This window comes from Chiloscyllium punctatum, chromosome 6 (genome assembly GCF_047496795.1).
Source record: "Chiloscyllium punctatum isolate Juve2018m chromosome 6, sChiPun1.3, whole genome shotgun sequence".
NCBI lineage: Eukaryota > Metazoa > Chordata > Chondrichthyes > Orectolobiformes > Hemiscylliidae > Chiloscyllium > Chiloscyllium punctatum.
The window spans coordinates 58955351-58982575 of record NC_092744.1 but is presented as its reverse complement, the minus strand read 5'-3'; the positions used below and the strand labels follow the sequence as shown (position 1 = coordinate 58982575).

At 42.4% G+C, this 27225-nt stretch overlaps 1 protein-coding gene across 1 annotated transcript in view; it reads left to right on the top strand.

Moving 5' to 3' along the window:
- Positions 1–27225, top strand: part of schip1 (schwannomin interacting protein 1) — an 829255-nt gene that overhangs the window by 173534 nt on the left and 628496 nt on the right. The window contains exon 4 of the mRNA XM_072572731.1: positions 16604–16754. Coding sequence (XP_072428832.1) covers positions 16604–16754 — 151 coding nt within the window. The remainder of the gene's footprint in view (positions 1–16603; positions 16755–27225) is intronic.

Genomic DNA, 27225 nt, shown 5'->3' with positions numbered 1-27225 from the left:
TGCTGTCACCTATAAAGTGTAATATTATCTCCCCAGACCCAAGTCCAGATCATTAATATATATTAAAAACAACATTGATCTTAATATCAATCCATTAGGGACTCCATTCTGTATTTCCCCTCAGTGTGATAGCCAATATTGTCACTTAGCCAATTTCATATCCGCACTGCAACTGCCTCATTAATCACAAGATTCAATTTTGTGACCTCATGAAAGTCTGTAATAAACAGTATCAACTGCAGTGCCTTCCTCAGTCTTTTTTTTATTGAAGAGAAAATAAGTATGTACGTGAAAAGAAAGTCCACTGCTGGTACTTGTGATTTTAACGACTACATTGGCTGGAAAATTGGGTATCATGTGGATCCAACAAGGATTACTGCTGGATTTTCTGACCCTCATCTGTGGGAAACTGCCAAACAGAATATTTTACATTTGAGATTGAATTTCTGCTGTGCTAACAAGAGATTATCAAAATTACTAAGGATTTGAAGGGGTGCAGGGTGGCCCCTGGCATTTTCCTGTTCTGCATCGTTTTGTGGAAAATGTTGGCTCAGATGCTCAATTAAAATTGCTATGATGCTGAAGGAAGTCTGTCTGTTGCCCCAGTGAAGTCTTTCCATGTACTCCTCAAATGCTATGGTTACTACTAAATCTGCAGCTCTTAGTATTTAGGTTTTACGTTCCTTACTTTGCCTCAACAAGTATCACATTAGTTCATTTCACAAACAGCATCGTAGTAAGTGCCATGAATTTTTTGAGAACCTCTCTCAGCTTCCTTGACCAATATGTGTGCCACATGTGAATGTATTCCACAGGCAGTTAAACAAATGTGGTTGTGTATCATTACCGTTTCACTTACCAGTGCTAAGGTGAATCATTTTAAAATCAAAGGCCTTCTGTCGTTGTTCTAGTGAAAGTGGTTAAAATTACTTAACAGTTTAGATTCCCTACAGTGTAGAAACAGGCCCAACAAGTCCACACCGACCCTCCGAAGAGTAACTCACCCAGACCCATTTCCCTCTGACTAATGCACCAAACACTATGGGTAATTTAGCATGGCCAATCCACCTAACCTGCCCATCTTTGGACTGTGGGAGGAAACCAGAGCACCCCCACACAGACACAGGGCGAATGCGCAAATTCCACACAGACAGTCACCCAAGGCTGGAATCGAACCTGGTGCTGTGAAGCAGCAGAACTAGCCACTGTGCCACCCTGTGTTTAAGCTATTAACATACAAGCATGCTTACATTTTCTCAATAAATACCAATGGAAAGCTTTAAGTAATATTGTATTGGAGTGACAGTTAGAATAACTTTTCAAAATTTCTTTCAATAGTAGTCATAATTTCCTTTATATGCAAGTTTTTTTTTGTTTAACCATTTTGTTCTTTTTTACCTCCATGTTTAGTGCAATCAGTGCCAGCCAGGATTAATATGCTCTAAAATACTGAGGACCAAAAATCACTGAAGAATTAGTTGGATTCACCCCTGTCGGTCTAAACATCTGGCTGAGTTAGATATTCTAGTAGGAATCCTGCCATAAGGATTGAGTTGGGCAGTGTCCAATCATGAAATTTCTGGAATCAAAGCAAAGTGCTGCAGATGCAGAAGATCTGAAATAAAAACAGAAAATGCTGCTGAAGAGAAAAAGCAAGTTGAATATGAGAAGTCGTTCTCCATAGTAGATGACTGCACAAAATACAGAAGAATTGGGATTGAGGACGATTTAGCGGTCTGGGTCAGAAATTGGCTAGCTGAAAGAAGACCGATGGTCGCGGTTGAAAAGAAATGTTCATCCTGGAGTTCAGTTACTAATGGTGTACCGCAAGGATGTGTTTTGGGTCAACTGCTGTTTGTCATTTTTATCAAGGACCTGGAACGAGAGCATAGAAGGATGAGTTAGTAAATTTGCGGGTGACACTAAGGTTGGTAGAGTTGTGGATAGTGACAAAGGATGCTGGAGATTACAGAGAGACATAGATAAGATGCAAAGCTGGGCTGAGAGGTGGCAAATGGAGTTCAATGCAGAAAAGTGTGAGGTGATTCACTTTGGAAGGAGTAACAGGAATGCAGAGTACTGAATGAATGGTAAGACTCTTGGTAGTGTAGATGAGCAGAGAGAACTTGGTGTCCATGTACATAGATCCTCAAAGTTGCCATCCCAGGTTGATTGGGTTGTTAGAAGGCATACAGTGTATTAGCTTTTGTTGGTAGAGGCATTGAGTTTCGGAACCATGAGGTCATGCTGCACTTGGAGTATTGCATACAGTTCTGATCACTGCATTATAGGAAGGATATAAAAGCTTTGGAAAGGGTTCAGAGGAGATTTACTAGGATGTTAGTGTCAAGAATGTAGTGCTGGAAAAGCACCGGAGATCAGGCAGCATCCAAGGAGCAGAAAAATCAGCATTTTGGCATTTTGAACTATAGTATTTCTAGACAATATTTGGAAAGTTATAGTCCCCATAACCCTGTTACTTTTGCTCCTATCCAGAATCGTCTTTGCAATCCTTTCCTCTATATCTAGAACTTTTCAGAGGCCTAGAGAAAACTCCCAACAGGGTGACCACTCCTCTCCTGTTTCTAACCTTAGCCCATACTACCTTAGTAGGTGAGTCCTCATCAAATATCCTTTCTGCCACCATAATACTGTCCTGTACTCACAATGCCACATCTTCCCCTCTTTTAATACCTTCCCTGTTCTTACTGAAACATCTAAACCCTGGAACCTGCAACAATCACTCCTGTCCCTGCTTTATCATGTCTGCAACAATCATTCCTGTCCCTGCTCTATCCATGTCTCCAAAATGGCCACAACGTCAAAGTCCTAGATACCAACCCATATTCTGGATACTCCTGGTGTTGAAATAGGCACACTTCAAACCAACTTTTCGCTTGTCGGTGCTCCCTTGCGACCTTGAAACCTTATTTATGACCTCACTACTCTCAACCTCCTGTATACTGGAGCTAAAATTCAGTTTCCCATCCCCCTGCTGAATTAGTTTAAACCCACCTGAAGAGCATTCGCAAATTAGATTAGATTCCCTACAGTGTGGAAACAGTCCCTTCAGCCCAACCAATCCACACTGACCCTCTGAAGAGTAACCCACCCAGATCCATTTCCCTCTGACTAATGCACCTAACACTGTGGGCAATTTAGCATGGCCAGTTCACCTGACTTACACATCTTGGACTGTGGGAGGAAACCCACACAGACATGGGGACAATGTGCAAACTCCACACAGACAGTCGCCTGAGGCTGGAATCAACCCTTGGACCCTGGTGCTGTGAGGTAGCAGTGCTAACCGCTGAGCCACCGTGCCACCTAAGATATTGGTACCCCTCTGGTTCAGGTGTAGACCATCTTGTTTGTAAAGGTCCCACCTACCCCAGAATGAACCTCCAGTTATCCAGATATCTGCAGCCCTGCCTTCTGCACCATCCCTGTTGCCAGGTGTTCAACTGCTCTCTCTCCTGATTCCTTGCCTCGCGACCATGTGGCATGGGTAACAAATCAGAGATAACAACTCAGTTTGTTTTACAAAGAAAGCTGCTCATGTACCAGTGAAAAGCTATGAAGAATAAACAGAGAAAGGGGTAAAATAATGAGTCAGAAGAAATCATTGACTTTAAATGTCATTTGTGCTTATCTGGTGAAATATTCAGTATAAATTATGCCCATTTAAATTATATGTTCTAACAAGATGAAGATCACGGTAGATCTTTCAGCTATTTTCCAGGAAAGCTGGTCTGTTGCATGGTCAGTTTATTTTTTTTGGATATTTTTCCCTAATCTGAGTAAACTCAATCATTAAAGTTATACCATTGGACTTCGAGCATATGCCAGTGAACAAGATTAAATAGAATTGACTTCCAAATGAACTAAAGCAACCGACCAGACTACCTAACAATTCACAGATTCAAGCACCTTATCGGAGGACAAATAACTTCTTGCTGTGGTCAGTAAATTAGTCTTTGAACTTTTGGGAACTGGTCACCAGGAGGTAGTTATAGAAAGCTATAACCAACATTTATTATTGTGTATCAGAAAGAATGTTGACAAGTAAAGGTTGAGAACAGTATACAGGTGGGGCTAGGATTGGAAAATGTTAAAATAATAGTGATAAGGATTTAGAATAGATTGAAAATATCAGGGCTGAATTTGTATTCACTCCAGACACCATAAACCTTGCATGTCCTCTGTGTTACCTACTCAGGACCATCTCCCCACCTGTGTCAAAAGTTGCTGTGCTCCTTAATTCTTGCATCTCGTTCATTCCAGGAGGAAAACAGCTCACGGCAGGGCAGAAAGAAGCAAAACAGATGGTGAGCTGCCCAACATTCAGCTCCTCAGCACTTTCATGGAGAGCGTGCTAACTGCGACTGCCCCAAGCAGCTGTCTGACCATGCCCTGATATCAGGACCCCCTGCTGAAAACCATGAAAAGCATCCTGGTGCTGTTTCTGCACTAACCAGCACATCAAACATCAGTATTGTGAGCCTGTCATTTCTAGCTGAGTAAAGCACAACTCAAAAGGGAACAGCAAGTGAACAGGTTCAAGGTGCATCTTAGATCAGTCCATGAACTGTGTGTGTACCCCTTAGTGCCGAGTGTCCTTTGCTGCAGCATTGCAGTGACAGTTGCTAGTGCAGCATTGAAGTGAATAACCAAGCTGTAAATGGATCAGATATGTGCCATGAGGGTTCTTAAAGGCTGACATGTCAGATGCCAGTGTCCACAGATGTGGAGTGCATGTAGCCTATGCCCTGGGATGTGATGCCTGGTATTCAACATGGAGGTCCTTCAAAGCAAGCGGAGAGCTGAAGTCGCAAGGAACCCGCTCGGACTTCCATATCAAGAATTCTCGATATCTCGCGTGTTTAGCTTTTATGGTAAGAGATAAAACTGATTTTAAAGAAGCGATTTACACCATTAACAAGTAGTAGATCCTCCTAATTACCAACTCACCACTCAGTAGTGAGGAAATTTGAAGATGCAAACAGGATAGAGTGAGTTGCTCCAAATATCAAAATAGGCCTTGTCAGGTTTCTCATGTGATTCTACCACAAATCTCATGTCACAGCCCACATTTTACAGGTCCCTACACATTTCTGCTGAATAAGACTATTTTTTCTGTTCTGCAGATACCTCCTGTGAGACACCTGTGAGGTCTGACTTGATCTCTGTTGAACCCACTCCATTTTCAGTGGTTCAGCCACTTCAACATGTGCTCATATTTTTTTTTGAAAAAGGAAATTTTTTTCTTTTGAATATTACAACAAATACAAAACCAAACAATTCAAGCCAATATTTAAAACCAAACCTGCTAATTACATATATAACTAATAACTAAGCTAAAAAAGGAAAATCTTAACAATAATAGTAATGATAATAACCATAACATGGCTCAGCAGAACAAAGCACTAGTCCTCGATCATTGAGCGCATAAGTTTATATATATTCATGTGTTCATAGTTCCTCCCCTCTGGATACCAGATTCATTACGTAGAATTGCCATGGCTATGTAAAAGCTCTTATTAATATAGTGAACAAATCTGTATCCATGTAGTCCAAAAAGGGCTGCCATATCTTATACAAATTCTCAGTTTTATGATGCACCATAGCCATAAGAAAGTCTAAAGGGGTGTACTCCATGAGTAGCTTATGCCAGCCCTGGGGGATATTCTGACACGCCCGCTAATGGAATGTTCTTTCTGGCACAAAAAGTGAAGATATTGAAAAGCCTTTTGTTTTGTATGCGTCTAATGAAAATGAATTAACAAAGCCAAGAAGAAGAGATACTGGGTCCATCTCCACCTCCGCCCCCAAAGCCTTCTCCATTTCGCCTACCACAGCACTCCAGCATGCCTGCAGTCTGTGGCAGGACCAAAGACAATGAATAAGCGTGCCCATGCTCACTTTACATTTAGGACACATTGGAGATGCTCTCACTTTAAATTTAGCGAGGCAGATGGACCGTGTGGAGAATCTTCAATTGCAAGGCGTGGATCCTGTTGCAAATCGAGATCCTTCTTGCATTTTCCCAGATATTATCTCATATTTCAGAACAGATCTCAACATCCATCTCCCTCTCCCATACCTTACAGAGCCATTTGGTCTTGTCCGAGGGACCCTCTACCAATAAATGATAAGCGTTGCTGACAGATAATGTACCCTCCGCGCTCAGCACCCTCTTCTCCATGATGGACCAATAAAGATCAGCTAGAAGTGTGGTCTCTTTTTGTATGAAGTTTTTAATATGAAAGAGATCCCTACTGGGCAATTCATATTTCCGAGCCAGCTGGTCAAAGGACATCACTCTGTCCCCTTTGAATAAATTACCCAGGCAAGATACGCCCCTAGCTAACCATAGTTTAAACCCAGCATCAATCATCCCTTGCTGATGTCAAATATGATGTTTTGGCAATAATGCCCTCACCCTGACACAATGCCATCCACGCCTTGACAGTATTGATGACTATTGGGCTATGGCAATATTCCTTAACTGTTCTCATTTGTCTAAGAACAACAGGCTAATAAGGAGGCATCTTGCCTGAGATGTTTCGATGTCCACCCAAAGTGAGTGAGGGTCCTCTTGGGCCCAATCGTTCACGCAAGATAGCAATGAGCATAACTGATAGTTTTTGATATCTGGGAAGCCCACTCCTCCCAGTCTATAAGGTAACTGCAGTTTAGTCAGTTTAACTAGAGGCCGCTTGCCATACCAGATAAAAGAACTAAACCAGCCCTACAGTCTTCTAAATATTTGCTTAATAAAAAGCAGAGGAAGCTTTCGCAAAGGATACAACAGGCGGGGCCGAATGTTCATTTAAATGAGGGCTATCTGACCTAACCAAGAGATCAGAAGCGCCTCCCATTTACAAAGGTCCTGCTTGATTCTGCCAAATAAATGGTCAAAATTGGCTTTAAACAGTTGATCAAAAACGGGAGTAATAAATATACCAAAATAGAGTAAGCCCTCCTGCAACCATCTAAATAGTATCCTTTGCAAGCCGGATCGGGAGTCTCGCATGGTGTGTTGCCTGCCCGGTGCCAGGGTGCGAGACATCTCTGACCGGCTTGAAAGGATATTGGAGCGGGAGGGGGAGGATCCAGTTGTTGTGGTCCACGTTGGTACCAACAACATAGGCAAGACTAGGGTGGAGGACCTGTTTGGGCATTACGAAGCACTAGGCAGGAAATTGAAGCACAGGTCCTCAAGGGTCATAATCTCCGGATTACTGCCCGAGCCACGTGCCAATTGGCATAGGGACAAGAAAATTAGGCAAGTAAACACGTGGCTAAGGGATTGGTATGGGAAAGAGGGATTCCACTTCATGGGGCACTGGCATCAGTTTTGGAACAGGGGGGATCTGTACCGTTGGGACGGTCTCCACCTGAACCGATCAGGTACCAATGTTCTGGCGAAGAGGATAAATAGGGTGGTCAGTAGGACTTTAAACTTCTGAGTTGGGGGGAAGGGAAAGTGAAAGCGACAGGGAGTATGGAGGTAAATGGAAAGATAAGCAGCAGGATAGCATGTTTCCAGGCGGATTTAAAATTGAGGCAGACTGAGAATGCAGAAAAAAGCAAGGATAACTTAGGACATATGACTTACAACATCTCTAATAAGGAAGTTAGCATTAAGGCACTTTACCTGAATGCTCGTAGCATTCATAACAAAGCCGATGAATTAATGGCACAGATAATAGTGAATGATTATGATGTAGTAGGCATCACAGAGACATGGTTACAGGGGGGTCAGGACTGGCAGTTAAACCTCCATGGTTTTTCGACTTATCGAAAAGACAGAGAGGTGGGCAGAGGGGGTGGGGTTGCCTTGTTAGTTAAGAACAAAATTAAATCTATGGTATTGAATGACATGGCGTCGGATGATGTGGAGTCTGTGTGGGTGGAATTGAGGAACCACAAAGGCAAAAAAACCATAATTGGAGTTGTGTACAGACCTCCTAACAGTGGTCAGGACCAGGGACGCAACATGTACCGGGAAATAGAGAAGGCATGTCAGAAAGGCAAGGTTACATTGATCATGGGTGACTTCAATATGCAGGTGGACTGGGTAAATAATGTTGCTAGTGGATCTAAAGAAAGGGAATTCATGGAATGCTTACAGGATGGCTTTTTGGAACAGCTTGTCATGGAGCCCACAAGAGAGCAGGCTATTCTGGACCTAGTGCTTTGCAATGAACCAGACTCTATAAAAGATCTTAAAGTAAGGGAACCCTTAGGAAGTAGCGACCATAATATGGTAGAGTTCAGTCTGGAGTTTGAAAGGGAGAAGGCGAAATCTGATGTAATGGTGTTACAGTTGAATAAAGGTAATTATGAGGGCATGAGAGAGGAACTGACTAAAATAGACTGGAAGCAGAGGCTAACCGGGAAGACACTAGAGCAAAAATGGCAGGAGTTTGTAGGTATAATTGAGGACACTGTACAGAGGTTCATTCCCAAGAAAAGAAAGATTAACCGGGGAGGGATTAGACAACCTTGGCTGACAAAGGAAGTCAGGAAATGTATTAAAGAAAAAGAGAGATCCTATAAAGTGGCTAAGAACAGTGGGAAATCAGAAGATTGGGAAGGATACAAAAGCAAACAGAGGATAACAAAGAGTGTAATAAGAAATGAGAGGATCAAATATGAAGGTAGGCTAGCCAGTAATATTAGAAATAATAGTAAAAGTTTCTTTCAGTACATAAGAAACAAACGACAGGCAAAAGTAGACATTGGGCCACTTCAAACTGATGCAGGGAGCCTAGTGATGGGAGATAAGGAAATAGCAGGAGAACTTAACAAGTACTTTGCGTCAGTTTTCACAGTGGAAGACATGAGTAATATCCCAAAAATTAAAGGGTGTCACGGGGCTGAGTTGAGTATGGTTGCCATTACGAAAGAGATAGTGCTAGAAAAGTTAAAAAGTCTTAAAATTGATAAATCTCCTGGCCCCGATGGGATACACCCTAGAGTTCTGAGAGAGGTTGCTGAGGAAATAGCAGAGGCATTGGTTGAGATCTTTCAAGAGTCACTGGAGTCAGGAAAGGTCCCGGATGATTGGAAGATGGCTGTAGTAACCCCCTTGTTCAAGAAAGGATCAAGGCAAAAGATGGAAAATTATAGGCCAATCAGCTTAACCTCGGTTGTTGGTAAAATTCTAGAATCCATCATTAAGGATGAGGTTTCTAAATTCTTGGAAGAGCAGAGTCTGATTAGAACAAGTCAACATGGATTTAGTAAAGGGAGGTCATGCCTGACAAACCTGTTGGAATTTTTTGAAGAGGTAACAAGTAGGTTAGACCAGGGGAACCCAGTGGATGTGGTCTATCTGGACTTTCAAAAGGCCTTTGATAAGGTGCCACACGGGAGACTGCTGAGCAAGGTGAGGGCCCATGGTGTTCGAGGTGAGCTGCTGGGATGGATTGAGGATTGGCTATCTAACAGAAGGCAGAGAGTTGGGATAAAAGGTTCTTTTTCAGAATGGCAGCTGGTGACGAGCGGTGTCCCGCAGGGTTCGGTGCTGGGGCCACAGCTATTCGCATTATATATTAATGATTTGGATGAGGGAACCGGGGGCATTCTAGCGAAGTTTGCCGATGATACAAAGTTAGGTAGACAGGCAGGTAGTACTGAGGAAGTGGGGAGGCTACAGAAGGATCTAGACAGGTTGGGAGAGTGGTCCAGGAAATGGCTGATGGAATTTAACGTGAGCAAGTGCGAGGTCTTGCACTTTGGCAAAAAGAATATAGGAATGGACTAATTTCTAAATGGTGAGAAACTTAATAAAGCCAAAGCACAAAGGGATCTGGGAGTGCTAGTCGAGGATTCTCTAAAGGTAAACATGCAGGTTGAGTCTGTGATTAAGAAAGCGAATGCAATGTTGTCTCTTATCTCAAGAGGGTTGGAATATAAAAGCAGAGATGTACTACTAAGACTTTATAAAGCTCTGGTTAGGCCCCATTTGGAGTACTGTGTCCAGTTTTGGTCCCCACACCTCAGGAAGGACATACTGGCACTGGAACGTGTCCAGCGGAGATTCACACGGATGATCCCTGGAATGACAGGTCTAGCATATGAGGAACGGCTGAGGATACTGGGATTGTATTCGTTGGAGTTTAGAAGATTAAGGGGAGATCTAATAGAGACGTACAAAATAATACATGGCTTTGAAAAGGTGGATGCTAGAAAATTGTTTCTGTTAGGCGAGGAGACTAGGACCCGTGGACACAGCCTTAGAATTAGAGGGGGTCATTTCAGAACGGAAATGCGGAGACATTTCTTCAGCCAGAGAGTGGTGGGCCTGTGGAATCCATTTCCACGGAGTGCAGTGGAAGCCGGGACGCTAAATGTCTTCAAGGCCGAGATTGATAGGTTCTTGTTGTCTAGAGGAATTAAGGGCTACGGGGAGAACGCTGGCAAGTGGAGCTGAAATGCGCATCAGCCATGATTGAATGGCGGAGTGGACTCGATGGGCCGAATGGCCTTACTTCCACTCCTATGTCTTATTATGGTCTTAAAGGGGAACTGAGATCTGCCCTCAGGATCAGGCACTCTGGGAGACCACCCATGGGCATGGCCTTTGACTTCACAAAATTGATCTTATCATCTGAGAAGCCACCAAATTGATTGATGCATTGTATCAGGTGTGGCACTGAGGCTGTTGGGTTTGATAAGAAGACAAGAACATTATCTGCATACAGTGCGATCTTATGTGACTTCGTCCCCACTTCTGATACAGTTGTATTGGGATCCCTGGGTATTGCCTCTGCCAATGGTTCGATCACAAATGTGAAAAGCAATAGTGACAAGGGAAAACCTTGTCGACTGCCCCAAAAATATTAAAATTGCTTGATCGTACACCATTGGTGAGGACCATGGCAAGAGGAACGCTATACAAAACGTCCACCCACCTGATGAAAGTCTCTCCCAGGCCAAACCACTAGAAGTATGAAAAAAGAGATGGTCACTCGACCCTGTCAAATGCCTTTTCTGTATCTAAGGAGATCACTAAACCCTGTACCGATCACTGTTGACATACTTGGATCATGTTAAGTAATCTCCTGACACTATCTTTCAATCCGCGACCTTTTGTGAATCTTGTCTGCTCCTCCTTAATGTACAGTTTTGAGCCTAAATGCCAGAGTCTTGGATAGGATTTTGAAGTTGACATTCTGGAGTGAAATGGGTCTATAGGAAGCATACGGGGAGAATGCGGGTAAGTGGAGTTGAAATGCCCATCAGCCATGATTGTATGGTGATGGGCCGAATGGCCTTACTTCCGCTCCTATGTCTTATGGTCTTATGGTCTAATCCTCCAGAGCCTTCCTTTTTTATGAAAGAGAGAGATGTTTGCCTCTCTTAGTGATGGTGGGAGGAGACCACGACTACGTGAGTCATTAAACTTAGCAAGCATCGACCCTGATAATATATTTATAAATTCCTTATAGAGCTCACTGGTGAACCTGTCAGGACCTGGCACCTTTTCATTCTGGAGCTGCCTCACAACCTCCTGCATCACTTGCTCTGACAATGGGCCATTGAAGAGAGACTGTTGTTCAGGGGTCACTTCCGGAGGGTCCAAATTCTTAAAAAAAGACGTTATCCTAACGCGCCCTCTGTCACGGCTTTCAGATTGTTATAATTTAGAGAAAAATTTCTAGAACGCTGCATTAATCCTTTTAGAATCATAGGTCAAATCTCCAGTGCCCTCTCTGATTGAGGTAATGGCCTGCGGGGGCACTTTATTTCCTAGCAAGATATGCTAGGTACTTGCCTGGCATTTCCCCATGCTCAAACAGCCTTTGACTTGCAAATGTAAGCTCCCTCTTGGCATCTGTGTGAGCATGGAGTTCAATGTAGACCGAAGCACTGTGATCCTCTGCAATTTAACCAGTGAGGGCCTGTCAAAGTATGCCTTTTCAGCTACTTTCAGACACACCTCGAGCAAGCGTTCCTGCTCCCCCATCGGTTGCTTCTTACTGGCTGAATAAGAAATAACTGAACCCCCCCCCCAGGATAGGCTTTAGTGTTTCCCAAAGGATGGATGGGCTACTGGCTGAGCCTGAATTAATATTTAAAAAAGCTCTGAACTCAGTCAAAAAGATTTCAACAAACTATCCTTGAGGATGAAGGGGTCCAGTCACCAGTGCCTCAAGCCTACCACAGTATCCTTACTCTTACCCATTAAATACACTGGGGCGTGATCGGAAATAGTGATGTTGCCAATTAGACATGACGGCACCGAGCCCAGATGTGCTGCGGGGGTCAGAAAAAGATCAATCCTGGTATTGCATTTATGTGGGTTCGAAAAGAAGGTGAAGTCCCTGCCAGTAAGGTGAATGTGCCTCCAAACATCTACCAACCCCAATTCAGCACACAGATCCCTTCATTGTTTAGATTGCAAAGAAGATATCTGCGAGCCTTTGGCAATCCGTCTAATGTAGGGTCTATTAGACAATTGAAATCCCCTCCTAAAATGATGTGTTGAGGTGCAAGGTTAACCAGTCTAGAAAGCACATCCATCAAGAATTTAAGGGGGTAGGCTGGGGGACAGTAAACATTTAAGATCCCATATTCTTCCCCATGTGTCAAACCTTTAAGGATTACAAATCTCCAGTGCGTGTCTTTAATGCACTCTCATAACTTAAATGGGAGATTTTTTTCTAAATAAAATGGCCATCCCCTTCTCCTCATACTGAAAGATGAAAAATAAAACTGGTCATACCCATTCTGTTGCAGCTTCAAATGCTCTGCATTATCCAAGTGTGTTTCTTGTAATAAGACAACATCCAGCCTCTCCCTTTAGAGGCTGGAAAGTACCTTCTTCCTCTTGACAAGTGAATGACTCCCCTTAAAATTCCAGCTGCACCACTTCTTAGTGGTAAAACACACCCTTAGCCATAACCTTCTCTCGCACCATTTAGACTCCAGAGAGGAAGAGCCTGAACTGCAGATCGCTGATAAGAATCCACAAAGCCCAAAAACTACACAGACTAAAATAACTACAGCCAACAAATCTGCAAAACTTACAAAAACTATCTCCAGCAAAAACAGAATAAACAGTAAATCGCCAAAGGCACTGATTGGAGGAATTTTCCCCCATTCAAAGGGGGTACCTAGAACCCTACTAACCAGCCCAACCGCCCTCTCAATTCCCACCAGCTAGGGTCGCGCCACATATACCGATCACGCGGTAGGGAGAAAAAAACACCCAAGGACAAGATTAGTACTATAGACATGTAAACTAAAAATAAATATGTCACCCATCCTTTAACATAAGAGTTTAAAGAGAAACACTCTATCCATTCTCGGACATCATTTCACGCAGCTTACACCAGAAAGATGACTCCACCAGTCCTTTTTAAAGAAGAGCAAACCCGAGCAGCTCTGTTCTCGACACCTGTTCGGCCATTCCACTTCAGTCAACGTGTCCACAAAGTTCTTCGCTTTCTCTGGTGAGTCGAACAAATGTATGGATTCATTATGATTGATCCGAAGCACTGCTGGATATCTGAAAGAATACTGGACCCCAAGCTCTCTCAATCTCCTCTTGACACCATCATAGGACTTCCTTTCCTGGACCACAGCCGCCGAGAAGTCTTGGAAAAACTTGACCCTGGAGCTCCACATATCAAAGCCCTTGGGTCCCTCCCCTGGCCTTGAGAGGATTCCATGACCCTCTCCTTGTCTTTATAATGATCAAATCTCATTAGGACAGGGCGTGGGCGCTGATCTGCACCTGGCTATCGTACCTTGATTTCTCTTTCAATTATTATCCCTCCTTTCTCAAGTAACTTCAGGAACCACTGCTTAAAGAACTCCACTGTTCGCTCACCTTCCACTCCCTCCAGTATGCCAACAACGTGCAGGTTCTTTCTTCTGCCCCTGTTTGCGAGATCATCTGCCAGATCCAACAAACCGTGGACCTGTGTTTGCAGCGCTTCAATCCGGCTCTTGGAGGAGTCATTCTCTGCCTCCACCCCTGAGCTCATCAGTCCTTTTCCCCAGTTCTTGCAGGATAGCAGATACAGGAGACAGCTTCTCTTCAATTTTTTTTCCTCGATCTGCCTCCCCAGGACCTTGTGTGTTTGGCCAGCTCCTCAACCAGGGTCTGGTGAGTAAGCAAGCCTGCTGCTTCTAAGGGCTAGGCCATAGATCCGGCCTCGGGCGAGCCCCCTCCTTTCATCGGCATTCTCCAGCTGCAAGGACAAAGGTAAGTAAGTTTTTTTCAGGTTTCTAGCTCCTTTACTGTGTTTTTATTCACAGTAAAGTGTTTGGGATGGGTCCTGGCTCTGTCGGGTCAGTGTTGCAGCATGGAGCCCAGCAAACGCAATCCTAACAGGACGCCGCCATCTTGGATCCCCCTGTGCTCATATTTTAATTGCATGTGGAATTTGAGGCAGTCACTCAGCTCCTGATCTTATTATAGCCATGGTACAAACATGGACAAAAGACCTGAATGCCAGAGAGGAGGTGAGACTGACAGCCCTTGACATGAAGGTTGCATTCAACAGAGTGTGGCATCAGGAGCCCAAGCAAAACTGGAATCAATGGGTATCAAGAGGCAAACTCTCTGATGGTTGGAGTCACACCTGGCACAAAGGAAGATGGGCCATGTTTGTTGGATGTGAGTCATCTCAACACCAGGACATCTCTGCAGGAATTCCTCAGGGTAATAGCCTAGGCCCAACCATTTTCGGCTGCTTCATCAATGACTTTCCCTCAATCATGTGGTTAGAGTTGGGACGTTTGCTGATGATTGCTTGATGTTCAGCACCATTCACAACTTCTCAGATACTGAAGCGGTCTATGATCAAATGCAGCAAGATCTGAAAAATATCCAAATTCGGGCTGATAAGTGGCAAGTAACATTCATGCCACACACGCTCTGACAGTGATTATCTCCAGAGAGAGAGAATCTAAACATCACCTCTTGATAGTCAATGGCAGCTCTGTATCCTCACTTTCAATATCCTGGGGATTAACATTAGCCAGAAACTGAACTGAGCTCGCCACATAAAAGCTGTAGCTCTAAGAAAAGGTCAGAGACCAGGAATTTTGCAGCAAACAACACTCACCTCCTGACTTCCAAAAGGCTGCCCACCATCTACAAGACACAAGTAAGAATGTGATAGAATACTCCTCACTTGCCTGGATGAGTGCAGCCCTAACAGCATTCAAGAAGTTTGACACCATCCAGGGCAAACTTGATGAGCACCACATTTTCAAATACCATCAGTTAACCCTGAAGCTTAGCATTAGTAGTGGTGTGTACCATCAATAAGGTATACTTAGAACTCAGTGATTAGCATTGCTGCCTGAAGTGCCAGGATCCTGGGTTTGATTCCGCCCTTGGGCGACTGTCGGTGCAGAGTTTGCATCTTCTCCCTGTGTCAGTGTGTGTTTCCTCCCACAGTCCAGATATGTACAGGTAGGTGGATTGGCCATGCTAAATTGCCCATACTATCCAGGGACAAATAGATTAGCCATAGGAAATGCAGGCGTACAGGGATAGGGTAGGGGGATGGGTCTGGATTGGAGAGGGTCGTTTTGGACTCGATGGGCCAAATGTCCTGCTTTCACACTGTAGAGATTCTTTGGAGAAATTCACCAAGGTTCCTTTGACAGCATTTTCCATACCTACAACCACTTCCATCTCAAAGAACAACGGTACATACATATTTGGGAGTGCCACCATTTGTAAATTCCCTTCAAAATCATACCACCACCCTGACTTGGAAATATATTGACCTTTCCCCGATGCCACTGAGTCAAAATACTGCCTTTGTTGGTGAACCTACACCAAATGGGCTGGAGCGATTCAGGACAGTAGCTCACCCCCACCTTCTCAAGCACAAGTAGGGACAGGTAATAAAAGCTGGCCCAACCAGTGATGACGTCATTCCATAAATAAGAATAAATCGAAAAGGAAACAATTTGAAGTTATAGGTAGACACAAGAGTGTAGGGTGAAATATAATTGCAAAAATAGGAAGAGATTAAGTGACAGAAAGATTTGCAGAAGAAGTAAAGGGCATAAGAATAGTGAAGATTGGTAAGGGGTCAGAGGGAAATAGAAGCATTAGACAATGGTTGCAATTTGTGGAGGGCACCCTGGAATGGGGAACAGGAGCATGCCGCAGACAATAAAGAACCTGCAGAAATAGCATTGGGTGGGGCAAAGCTGTACGGGCAATTGTAAATAAGACTGTGGATAAATGTGTCTTCAGAGCAACAGCAATAATGTGCCTGCACACGGCACAGAAAATTGGTGATAGATTACATCTGTGAGTGAAATAATTGATGTGCAACCATGTGTCACTATGTCTCATGTTGAAAAAGATTAATAAGGCAGTAACTGGCATTAGAATTCTTTTTATTTCTCATTAGATCCATAGCAAATTATTATGCTTCTGGTTTACACAGAATTTGTAAACAAATTGTCGCCTGTGGCTGTATGCATCTACTCTCTTTTAAAATCTGTCTTAACTATTTATTTTTCCAAGCTGCTGAGGAATTCTCCTAATCTCTCCTCATGCTTTCAGTACAGTTCATGTAATAATATTTGTATTTGTATTTGAAAAATACAGCATTCAGCGAGCATGGCGTGAATATATGCAGCGTCAAGATCCCATCCGGCAGAGCAGCATGGAGAAAAGGAGCCCATCACCACCTTCCCTCTCTTCGGGAAAAATGAGCACCTCTATCAGCATGAACACACTTTCTGATGGCAGCACTCCTGTAAGTAACCAGCCTTTTCTTTGTTTACTCTGCCACCTGCTGGATATGACTAGAAAAAAGGCTGAGTACCAGAAATTGCTCAGAAGATGCATACATTTAAGTCTTTTTTAAAACTAGTTTATCTTTTTGGATTTGCTGGATTTATTATTTTCTCTATGACTGAAGCTCATAATGTTTTTTAACTTGTAACTTTTGTAGAACGCAAGCTACAGTTTGAAAATAAATTAAATGTTTATAATTGACTTGCAAAAGTTCAGAACTTTTTCACTTCTCCCTGTTGTAAATAATTGTGAAAAGTTTACAAATGAAAGATAATGGAGTAAACCTCACTCGCTGTCATTAGAATCTGCTAAGTGTTGTAAAGCTTGATGTTGCAATCACCACCAAAGCAAAATTGTCACCTTCTGTGAGGAATGTGATCTTTATTGATACACAATGCAGTTGTAACTGGAGTTATATAAGGAATCTGTGTGATTTTAACAGCTGGAACTCCAGTGCTGAGCTGTTGAAGGATCTGTGCTTGAATGTACAGTGTATTGAACATTTGCAATGTCTGCCCTCCTGAGTGATTGTACAAAATCCCAAAAACTACTTCAGAGAAGACCAGGGGGATTACCTTTGGTGTCCTGGCCAATATTTCTCCCTCAGTCAACTTCACAAAAAGCTGATTATTTTGTGGCTACCATATCGCTGTTTGTTGGAATCTTGACACATGCAAATTGCCTCCTCAGGTTCATACAAGTGACTACACTTCAAAAGCACTTAATTGATTAAATGTGTCCTGTGGGGTGAAAGCCAATGCAAATTTCTATTTGTAACATAATAAAGATCACATACCACTTGATCATCTACAACATCTCTCCCTTCTTAGCCTCAGTTTTTGCAGTGCCTGACAGCCTTTCAGAACCTGGACAGACTGACATAAAGTTGTCATTCTCCCAGAGGGCCTCAAGGCTATTCTCTCATAAGAGAAAGACAACTGATGGTGGTTTAACCTGAAGGTCATCATGCCACAGGTGAGGGGAGAGGTTGAAAAGGTGGGAACTCTATGGTAGTCTCAGCTGGTGTGAGAATTGAACTCATGTTGTTGGAGTCCCTTTGCATTGCATACCAGTGAGTTGCAATGATTTACTTTCTTCCTAGATTTTTCTATCTTTCCCATATTCTCAATAACAAAGTGATGAAAGATTTTCTATCACAACAAGTATGAGGTATTTTTCAATTCCTAAAACGGACTAATAAATTGCTTAATATTTTAAAGTTAGACCTTTATTAGCATCTTGCCCCAAAGCCCTACAATTTTAGGTTTAGTACACTGATTCTTTTTAACTCAACATTTAAACATAACTATTTTTCTGAATGTTTTTTGCAGGTAATTAGTGGAAAAAAAATTCCACAATGTGGCAGGTGTTTAGCAGTAGTCACACTCCATGTTGTGATGGGTATGGATTATTTCATCCCAGCAGGAATGAAATAACTTTGAATGCAACATTAGTTACACACAGGAGAGCACAAATAAATCCTGTATAAGGAGATGGATTAATTCCATTTTTAACCTTCAGTGGAGTAACAGAATATTATTTCCTTGATTTAGTTAAGTTTGTTATTTAATGTAAAATCCCAGATAGTGGTTTTACATGATTCGGCTGTGATATCGTATTGCTGTCGGCCATATCTTTTCTGAAAGGTATAGACTGGAATTTGGCAATGGCGGGTGTCCTGACACCAGGAGCGCTATTGAGGCCGGGTGGGGGGGAAGGGGGAAAATGAGACTGAGGAATCAACTGTTGCCCTGTTGCTGAGTAAGGAGAGCTACCTGCCCAATCAGCAACCTCAGTAATGCTACAGGAAGTGGTGGCCAATGCTTAGCCTATCCCTGGAGGAAGACGGTACGGGTGAATGTGCCCCTCAAAGTAAGCTAAAAGGAGCCTGGGAACTCTGGGACTAGTCAGAGAGGCCCTGCTGCTGGGGGTGGTTCGTACAGGCCAGTAGGGCAGATATTTTCTTGGGCCAAAGGATGCCCAGGACAAAAGACACCCCTGTCCCTGGAAGCCAGAGGCAGTCTGCTACATTTAACTGGGGCAGAAACAATGGCAGCAGAAGCAGTTTTTAATTTTCATTTAATTAACTGAATTGAGCTCTGAACAGGCCGATCTGCTGCCATGCTATATTTCCAACTGCTGGAAACATGATATGGCAGCTGGAGGGTGTCAGGTACACCATCCAATGCCTTCTCCCATGGTTTTTTCAGCCTCCCCACCTCCTCTCACAAATCTATATATTCTGTAGAATTCCAGCCATAGTTGCACATTTTAATTTACTTTCCTTGTGGTTTTGCGAATACAGCTTGGGCATTGTACTCAATTACAGTTATAGAGATGTACAACATGAAAACAGACCCTTCAGTACAACCCGTCCATGATATCCCAACCCAATCTAGTCCCACCTGCCAGCACTTAACCCATATCCCTCCAAACCCTTCCTATTCATATATCCATCCAAATGCCTTTTAAATGTTGCAATTGTACCATCCTCCACCCCTTCCCTGGCAGCTCATTCCATACCTGTACCACCCTCTGTGTGAAAAAGTTGCTCCTTAGTTCCCTTTTATATCTTTCCCCTCTCACCCTAAACCTATGCCCTCTAGTTCTGGACTGCCTGACCCCAGGGAAAAGACTTTGCCTATTTACCCTATCCATGCCCCTCATAATTTTGTAAACCTCTATAAGCTCACCCCTCAGCCTCCGACGCTCCAGGGAAAACAGCCCCAGCCTATTCAGCCTCTCCCCATAGCTCAAACCCTCCAACGCTGGCAACATCCTTGTAAATCTGTTCTGAATGCTTTCAAGTTTCACATCATCCTTCCTATAGGAGGGAGACCAGAATTGCCCATTATATTCCAAAAGTGGCCTAATTAATGTCTTGTACAGCCACAACATGACCTCCCAACACCTGAACTCAATACTCTGACCAATAAAGGAAAACATACCAAACACTTTCACTATCCTATCTACTGACACTCCACTTTCAATGAATTATGAACCTGCACTTTCAGGTCTCATTGTTCAGCAACACTCATAAAATCCCTACAGTGTGGAAACAGACCATTCGGCCCAACAAGTCCACACTAACCATCCGAAAAGTAACCTACACAGATCCATACCCTGACAACTCCACCTAACTTACACATCCCTGAGCACTATAAGTAATTTAGCATGGCCGATACACCTAACTTGCACATCTTTGAATTGTGAGAGGAAACCACAGCACCGAGAGAAAATCCATGCAGACACGGGCAGAATGTGCAAATGCCACACAGACATCTGCCTGAGACTGGAATTGAACCCGGGTCTCTAGTACGGTGAGACAGCAATGCTAACCTCTGATCCACTGTGTAAATGCTGTGAACAATAGATTAGACTGAATGCTCTGTGTGTATTGTAGTCTTTGTGTATTTTTTTGCCTAGGCTCATCAATGAACTGGGGAAACCAGAAAAGAATGACTTCAGTGAAAGTAGAGGGGGCCCCAATTGGGAATGGAGCAACAAGTTTTTTTTAAAAATTCATTCATGGGATATGGGCATCATAAGCTGGCCCATCCCTAATTTTCCAGAGGTCAGTTAAGAGTCGGCCACATTGCTATGGGTGTGGAGTCACATGTTGGTCAGTTCAGGTAAGAATGACAGTTTCCTTCCCGAAAGGCTATTAGTGAACCAGATGGGATTTTACTGACAATCAGCAATGATTTCATGGTCATCATTAAACTCTTATTTCCAGATTGTTATTGAGTTCAAATTCCACCATCTGCCAAGGTGGGAGAACATTACCCAGGTCTTTGAAACACTTCCCAGAACCTTACCATTATATGTATAAATCCTGCCCTGATTTGCATTTACAAAGTGCAGCACCTTACATTTATCTAACCAAAACTCCATCTGCCACTCCTTGGCCCATTGGCCCTACTCATCAATATCCTCTTGTAATCTGAGGTATCCTTCATTGCTGTTCACTACACCTCCAATTTTGGTCTCATCTGTAGTGTTGGGGGTTTAAAAAAGAAAATCACATGAAATATTTGAAACACCTTCTCAAAATGGGTGTCAGAAGGTTAGGTGGCTTCAGTTTGTAATTCTAGCATGAGACCCTGTTGTACTCAGAGGTAATCGTCTTCACTGTCCATTACACCTCCAATTTTGGTATCATCTGCGAACGTACTAACTATATCTCCTCTGTTCACATCCAAATCATTTATATAAATGACAAAAAACAGTGGACCCAGCACCGATCCTTGTGGCACACTGCTGGTTACAGGCCTCCATTCTGAAAGACAATCCTCCATCACCACCCTCTGTCTTCTTCCTTTGAGCCAGTTCTGCATCCAAGTGGCTGTTTCTCCATATATTCCACTTGATCTAACCTTGCTAACCAATCCACCATGAGAAAATTTGTCGAATGCCTTACAGAAGTCCCAATAGATCAAGTCCACCCTTCTGCCCTCATCAATCCTTTTTGTTATTTCAAAAAACTCAATCAGGTTTGTGAGACATGATTTTCCATGCACAAAACTATAGTGACTATCAGTAATACGTCCTTGCTGAATGAAATACATGTATATCCTGTTCCTCGGGATTTCCTCCAACAACTTGCCCACCACTGATGTCAGGCTCACTGGTCAATAGTTCCCTGGCTTTTCCTTACCACATTTCTTAAATAGGGGCACCACAATAACCAACCTCCAGTCTTCCGGCACCTCACCTGTGAGTATCGATGATACAAATATCTCTGCAGGGTGCCCAGCAATTGCTTCCCTAGCTTTCCACAGAGTTCAATGGGTACACCTGATCAGGTCCTGGGGATTTATTCACCTTTATGCATTTTAAGACATCCATCACTTCCTCCTGTGTAATATGGGCATTTTTCAAGATGTCACCAAATATTACCCCACATTCTGTACCTTCCATATCCTTCTCTACAGTAAACACTGATGCAAAATACTTGTTTAGTATCTTCCCCCATTTCTTGCAGTTAGGCTGCCTTGCTGATCTTTGAGAGGCCCTATTCTCTCCCTTGTTCTCCTTTTGGCCTTAATGTATTTATAAAATCCCTTTGGGTTCTCCTCAACCCCATTTGCCAAAATTATCTCATGTCCCCTTTTTGCTCTCCTGATCTCCCTCTTAAGTATATTCCTACTGCCTTTATACTCTTCTAAGGATTCACTCGATCCATCCTGTCTGTACCTGGCATATGCTTCCTTCTTTTTCTTGACTCTTGTCATCCAGCATTCCCTACAACTCCCAGCCTTTCCTTTCACCCTAACTGGAACATATTGTCTCTGGACTCTCGATATCTCAATTTTAAAAGCTTCCCCAGTTTCCAGCCATTCGTTTACCTGCAAACATCTGCACCAAATCAGCTTTTGAAAGTTCTTGCCGAATAATTAGCCTTCCTCCAATTTAGAACTTTAACTTTTACATCTTGTCTATCCTTTTCCAGCACTACTTTAAAACTAATAGTTTTATGGTTGCTGGCCCCAAAGTGCTCCCCCACTGACATCTCAGACACTTGCCCTTCCATTTTTTTCAAGGGTATATGAAGTTTTGGATCTTCTCTGTTAGGTACATCCACATACTGAATCAGAAAATTTCCTTGTACACACTTAACAAATTCCTTTCCGTCTAGACCCTTAAAACTATGGCAGTCCCAGATTATGTTTGGAAAGTTAAAATCCCCTACCATAACTACGCTATTATTCCTACAGATAACTCAGATCTCCTTACGAATTTGTTTCTCAATTTCCCACTGTCTGCTCTGGGGGGCTAGAGTACAATCCAAACAAGGTGGTCATCCCTTTCTTGTTTCTCAGTTCCATCTACATAACTTCCCTGGATGTACTTTCGGGAATATCCTCCCTAAGTACAGTTGTAATGCTATCCCTTATCAAAAACACCACGCCTCTTCCTCTCTTGCCTCCCTTTCTGTCCTTTCTGTAGCATTTGTATCCTGGAACATTAAGCTGCCAGTCCTGTCCATCCCTGAGCCTTGTTTCTGTAATTGCCATGATATCCCAGTGCCATGCTCCTAACCATGCCCTGAGTTCATCTGGCTTCTCTGTTTGACCTCTCACATCGAAATAAATGTAACTTAATTTACATTGTTCTCTGCTTTGTCCCTGCCTTCCCTGACTGTTTGGTCCTTTTCCCAACTGTACTAGTCTCAAATTGATCTCTTTCCTCATTATCTCCCTGGGTCCCACCCCCCCACCTTACTAGTTTAAATCCTCCCGAGCACCTCTAGCAATTCTCCCTGCCGGAATATTAGTCCCCTTCCAATTCAGGTGCACTCCGTCCTTCATATACAGGTCACTTCTATCCCAGAAGAGATTCCAATGATCCAAAAAAGTGAACCCTTTCCCCTGCACCAGCTCCTCAGCCACTCATTCATCTGCTCTATGATCCTATTCTTACCCTCACTAGCTCGTAACACCAAGAGTAATCCGATATTACTACCCTCGAGGACCTCCTTTCTAAATTCCTGTCTAACTTCCTATATTCTCCCCTCCAAATCTCATCCTTTTCTCTTGCTATGTCGTTAGTTCCAATATGTACAACAACCTCTTGCTGGTCCTACTCCCCTTTGAGCATATTCTGCAGTCTATCTGAGACATCCTTGATCCTTGCATTGGGAGGCAATACACCTTTCTGATTTCTTGCTGTTGGTCTCAGAACTGTCTGTCTGTACTTCTGACTAGAGAGTCCCCCAACACAATCGATTGCTTGGAACCTGACATACCTCGCATTGCGTTAGAGTTAGTCTCGTTACCAGAAACTTGGCTGTTCATGCTACATCCCCCTGAGAGTGCATCACCCCCTACATTTTCCAAAACAGCATACTTATTTGAGATGGGGATAGCCACAGGAGACTCCTGCACTACCCTGTGTTGAATATAATAGTCCATATATCTTAATTTCATTTGCAATTTTCAATTAATGGCAAGGGGGTAGATTCCTATATTGGGCAGATAACATATTCAGCAGTATCCCATGTGTATCATTTGTAGTTAGATAAAAAGGTACAACTTCCAACAGTCATGTGAACGAAGATAATGTTGCATATATGAATTCAATACTCATACTGACTTTGACCAGAGGAGAGCATAATCCTGTGTGACTATCTGAGGAGAGTATAATTTTCAATTTACCTCCTCACTGATCAGCAGGCATCGATTCAAACTACAGAAGCAGGTGAGGCACAAAAGGAGCAATTACTTTTTCTGTATAAGCATCTTAAACATATTAAAAGGTGACTTACTTTTGCATATTGTCATGCAAAGCCTAATTACGAATCGCAGCATGATTGCCAATCTTCATCTTCAATCACGGGCGGATGATCAGCAGGAGTTACTAGTGTACACGTATTGTCAGACAGCCTTCTGCAGCATGTCAAATTATCCATTTCAAAAAGAAAAATGAGCACATCTGTGATGGTGCCAAGGTAACTATCTCACATTTTAAATAGGATAATATGAAGCTGATTTTACTGATCCCTTCATTTCCATGCATCCCTTATCTCATTCATTTTTCAAAGAGCAAAAATATTTTTAATCCTACCCACATGATTCTGCCATCTGTATTTTCAGGGTGATATTTAAGCTGTGTAATATGTGTAATGGTGGCTTTTGATGAAATACTTCTCACGGTGGACATTATCAGACCCACCTGGTTATGCTGCACAGGAAAATATGAATGATGTTATGGAGTTAACTGACTGTCTGTCTATTAATAATTAAGCAATTTCTCAAAATATGAAGAACTGTGTAATGAACCTCGCATGTGTGAAAATCGATGAAAACTCTTTTTGAATGATATTTTTTGGAAATGTGATTTGCAATTTAACCTTCATATTTTATGAACAAACCATTTATAAACATTTTTAATCCATTCCCAATGCAGACTCTTCATGTTATGAACGATTACTTCCTTAACTTACTTCTCATCAGTTCAGGACCATGGCCGACTCATACAATTGGTTGATTTAATTGGGTTTTACTGCCTAATAGAGGCAGTTTGAGACAACTGGAAGAATAAATGAAAACATCTAGTGAAAGAACCTTCATTGACGAATGTGCTACAACTGGGTGTGAAGATCAGACAACATTTTACTGTCAGGATGGCAAATCCATAAAGTAGTTTGATCACAGATTATTTTCTAGTCCCAAGGTTTTGTACCACATTCTGAGTACCCCACATAATCTTGAGAAACTAGAACATTGTGCACTTCGTACTGTTTTTAAAGTATCTGTTAAGAGTTTATTTTCCATTCCAACATTTTCAACTTACTAGTTTAAATAAAATTAACCAACAGTGCATTGAGTAGACTGACTATGAATAGTTCATTTGAATTTGCTAATCACCATGGTCTGTCCAATTTTGATCATGTGCAGGGCATTTGCAAAGTGGAGAATATATGCACAAGCTAATTAGCAGATCAAATATCAAAAGATTTGCACGCCTAAATATAAGTGGCTACAAATGACGAATATTGCTTAAGCCTTTAGAAAGTTATAAAAGAAATGCAAAATATTTGCCAAACTTTGCCAAGTTTGGGGGTAGTGGTGGAGTGGGGAAAATTAAGCTAATAGGATGGGCTTAGAGAGATCAACAGAACACAGTACGGAACAGATTCTGTGGCCATATAACAGTCAGGTATAGCATTTGAACCCGCTGTTTCACGGCTGGAGAAACAGGTGTGCTGCTGCACAAAGTGGATATGTAGAGGCAACCTGTTTGTCATTTCTAACAGCAAGCGTCAACCAGGTTGATTGCTACCTACAGGACCTGGGAGCAGATGTTGGAGATGGCAAATTTTAAGCCATTCAGCATGGCTCAACCGCCTTGCATCAAAGAACTCAAGATTGTAAAACACCTGCCATTCTGTAACACTCTTGTTCCTTATTCTCCTCAGAACAGAGCAGATTAAGAGGTGACCTTATTGAGATATTCAAAATTATGTCCAATTTGGACAAGGTAAGAAAGGATATTCTGTTTCAACTAGTTGGTATGTCAGCAACTAGAAGTCACAGTTTCAAGGTTGTCAGCAGGAGAGCTGGAATGGGATGAGAGAAACTTGCTTACTCAAAGTTGTTAGGATTTGGAGTGTGCTATATCAGAGAGTGATGGAGGTGGATTCCGTTGGAAGTTTCAAAGCGAGCTGGATATATATTTGAATGGGATTAAGTTAGAGGGCTGTAGAGATGGAGCTGAAGAGTGGGACCATCAGGGTTGTTCTTGCAAGAGCCAGTACAGATGCAATGTCCTTCTCCTGTATTGTAAAATTCTGTGATTACATCTCAGGCATCACCTCAGGTCGCACATTTGAGATGCAACATATAGTTTCAAAGTTTTAACTTTGTCACACTCACACCTTCCACTTATTCAAGGAAACTAGATTCCTGTTCTAGGTTCATTAACTGATAATATAACTAGCCTACCGGTTTCACAGGCAAATTTCTCGACGCCAGTTCATTTTAACTTGGAGCATCTGAAAAAGATATTTTCTGGTTGTACAACAAAATGGCACACAATGGACATGATCTAGACCCATGAGTAACTTTCTGGTGAAGATGATGATTAGCACAGTCATATTTCCTTTGTATTTCCCAAATATTCAAAGATTTAATAGGTGGGCTGAAAAGCTTATTAAACATCTTTGGCAAAGGCTATGAACTGAGATATTTTACTACCTCAAGTGCAGAAAGATATCATCTTGATTATTCCTCCTCATCATCCTCAAGCTCTCTGTAACATACTAACATGTTTAAAATTAGTTTTAAGCTCCATCTAAACACAAAAATTAGCCAGAATTGAAAAAACAAACAAATGCCCATCAATACAAACCTTTCAAGTTGAAATTATTTGCTGAACCGTCCTAAACAGGTCCTCATTTCAGGGGGAATCTTTAAAAAGACTGGAAGAACATTCAATTTAACCAGGTTAGGGTTAGAGTTCCGTGGATCCAGAATTCTGCTTGTATGTTTCCCAAAGTTTGAAAATCATGAGCCAAGAAAATTTTAAATAATGTTTGGTCCTTAATGTGATTCTTGTTAGTCATCAGTGAGGGCCTCCAAAGATTGCAGAGCAATTTATTAAAAATGCTAACCTTGAAACTTAACTAGAACTCCCACCTTTACTTCATCAAGAAATGCTGGTGGTATATATTCTAACTGACACTGAGACCTGCTGGCTCAGTACATGATGTCTTTTGGCCTACTTGGTCCTGATGTTATAAACCAAACAGAAAATTCTTATTGTATTCCTCTCTGCCCTTATCCCCTCCCTTACTCTTAAACCATTCTCAGTTCCACAATCCTCAGTGATCTCTGAGCTTCTCAGATTCTAATCTCTCAAGAATCCGTAATTCCTGATGATCCATCATTGGTGGTTGCACTTGTTTTTTTTTAAAAGCTGTTGAAATC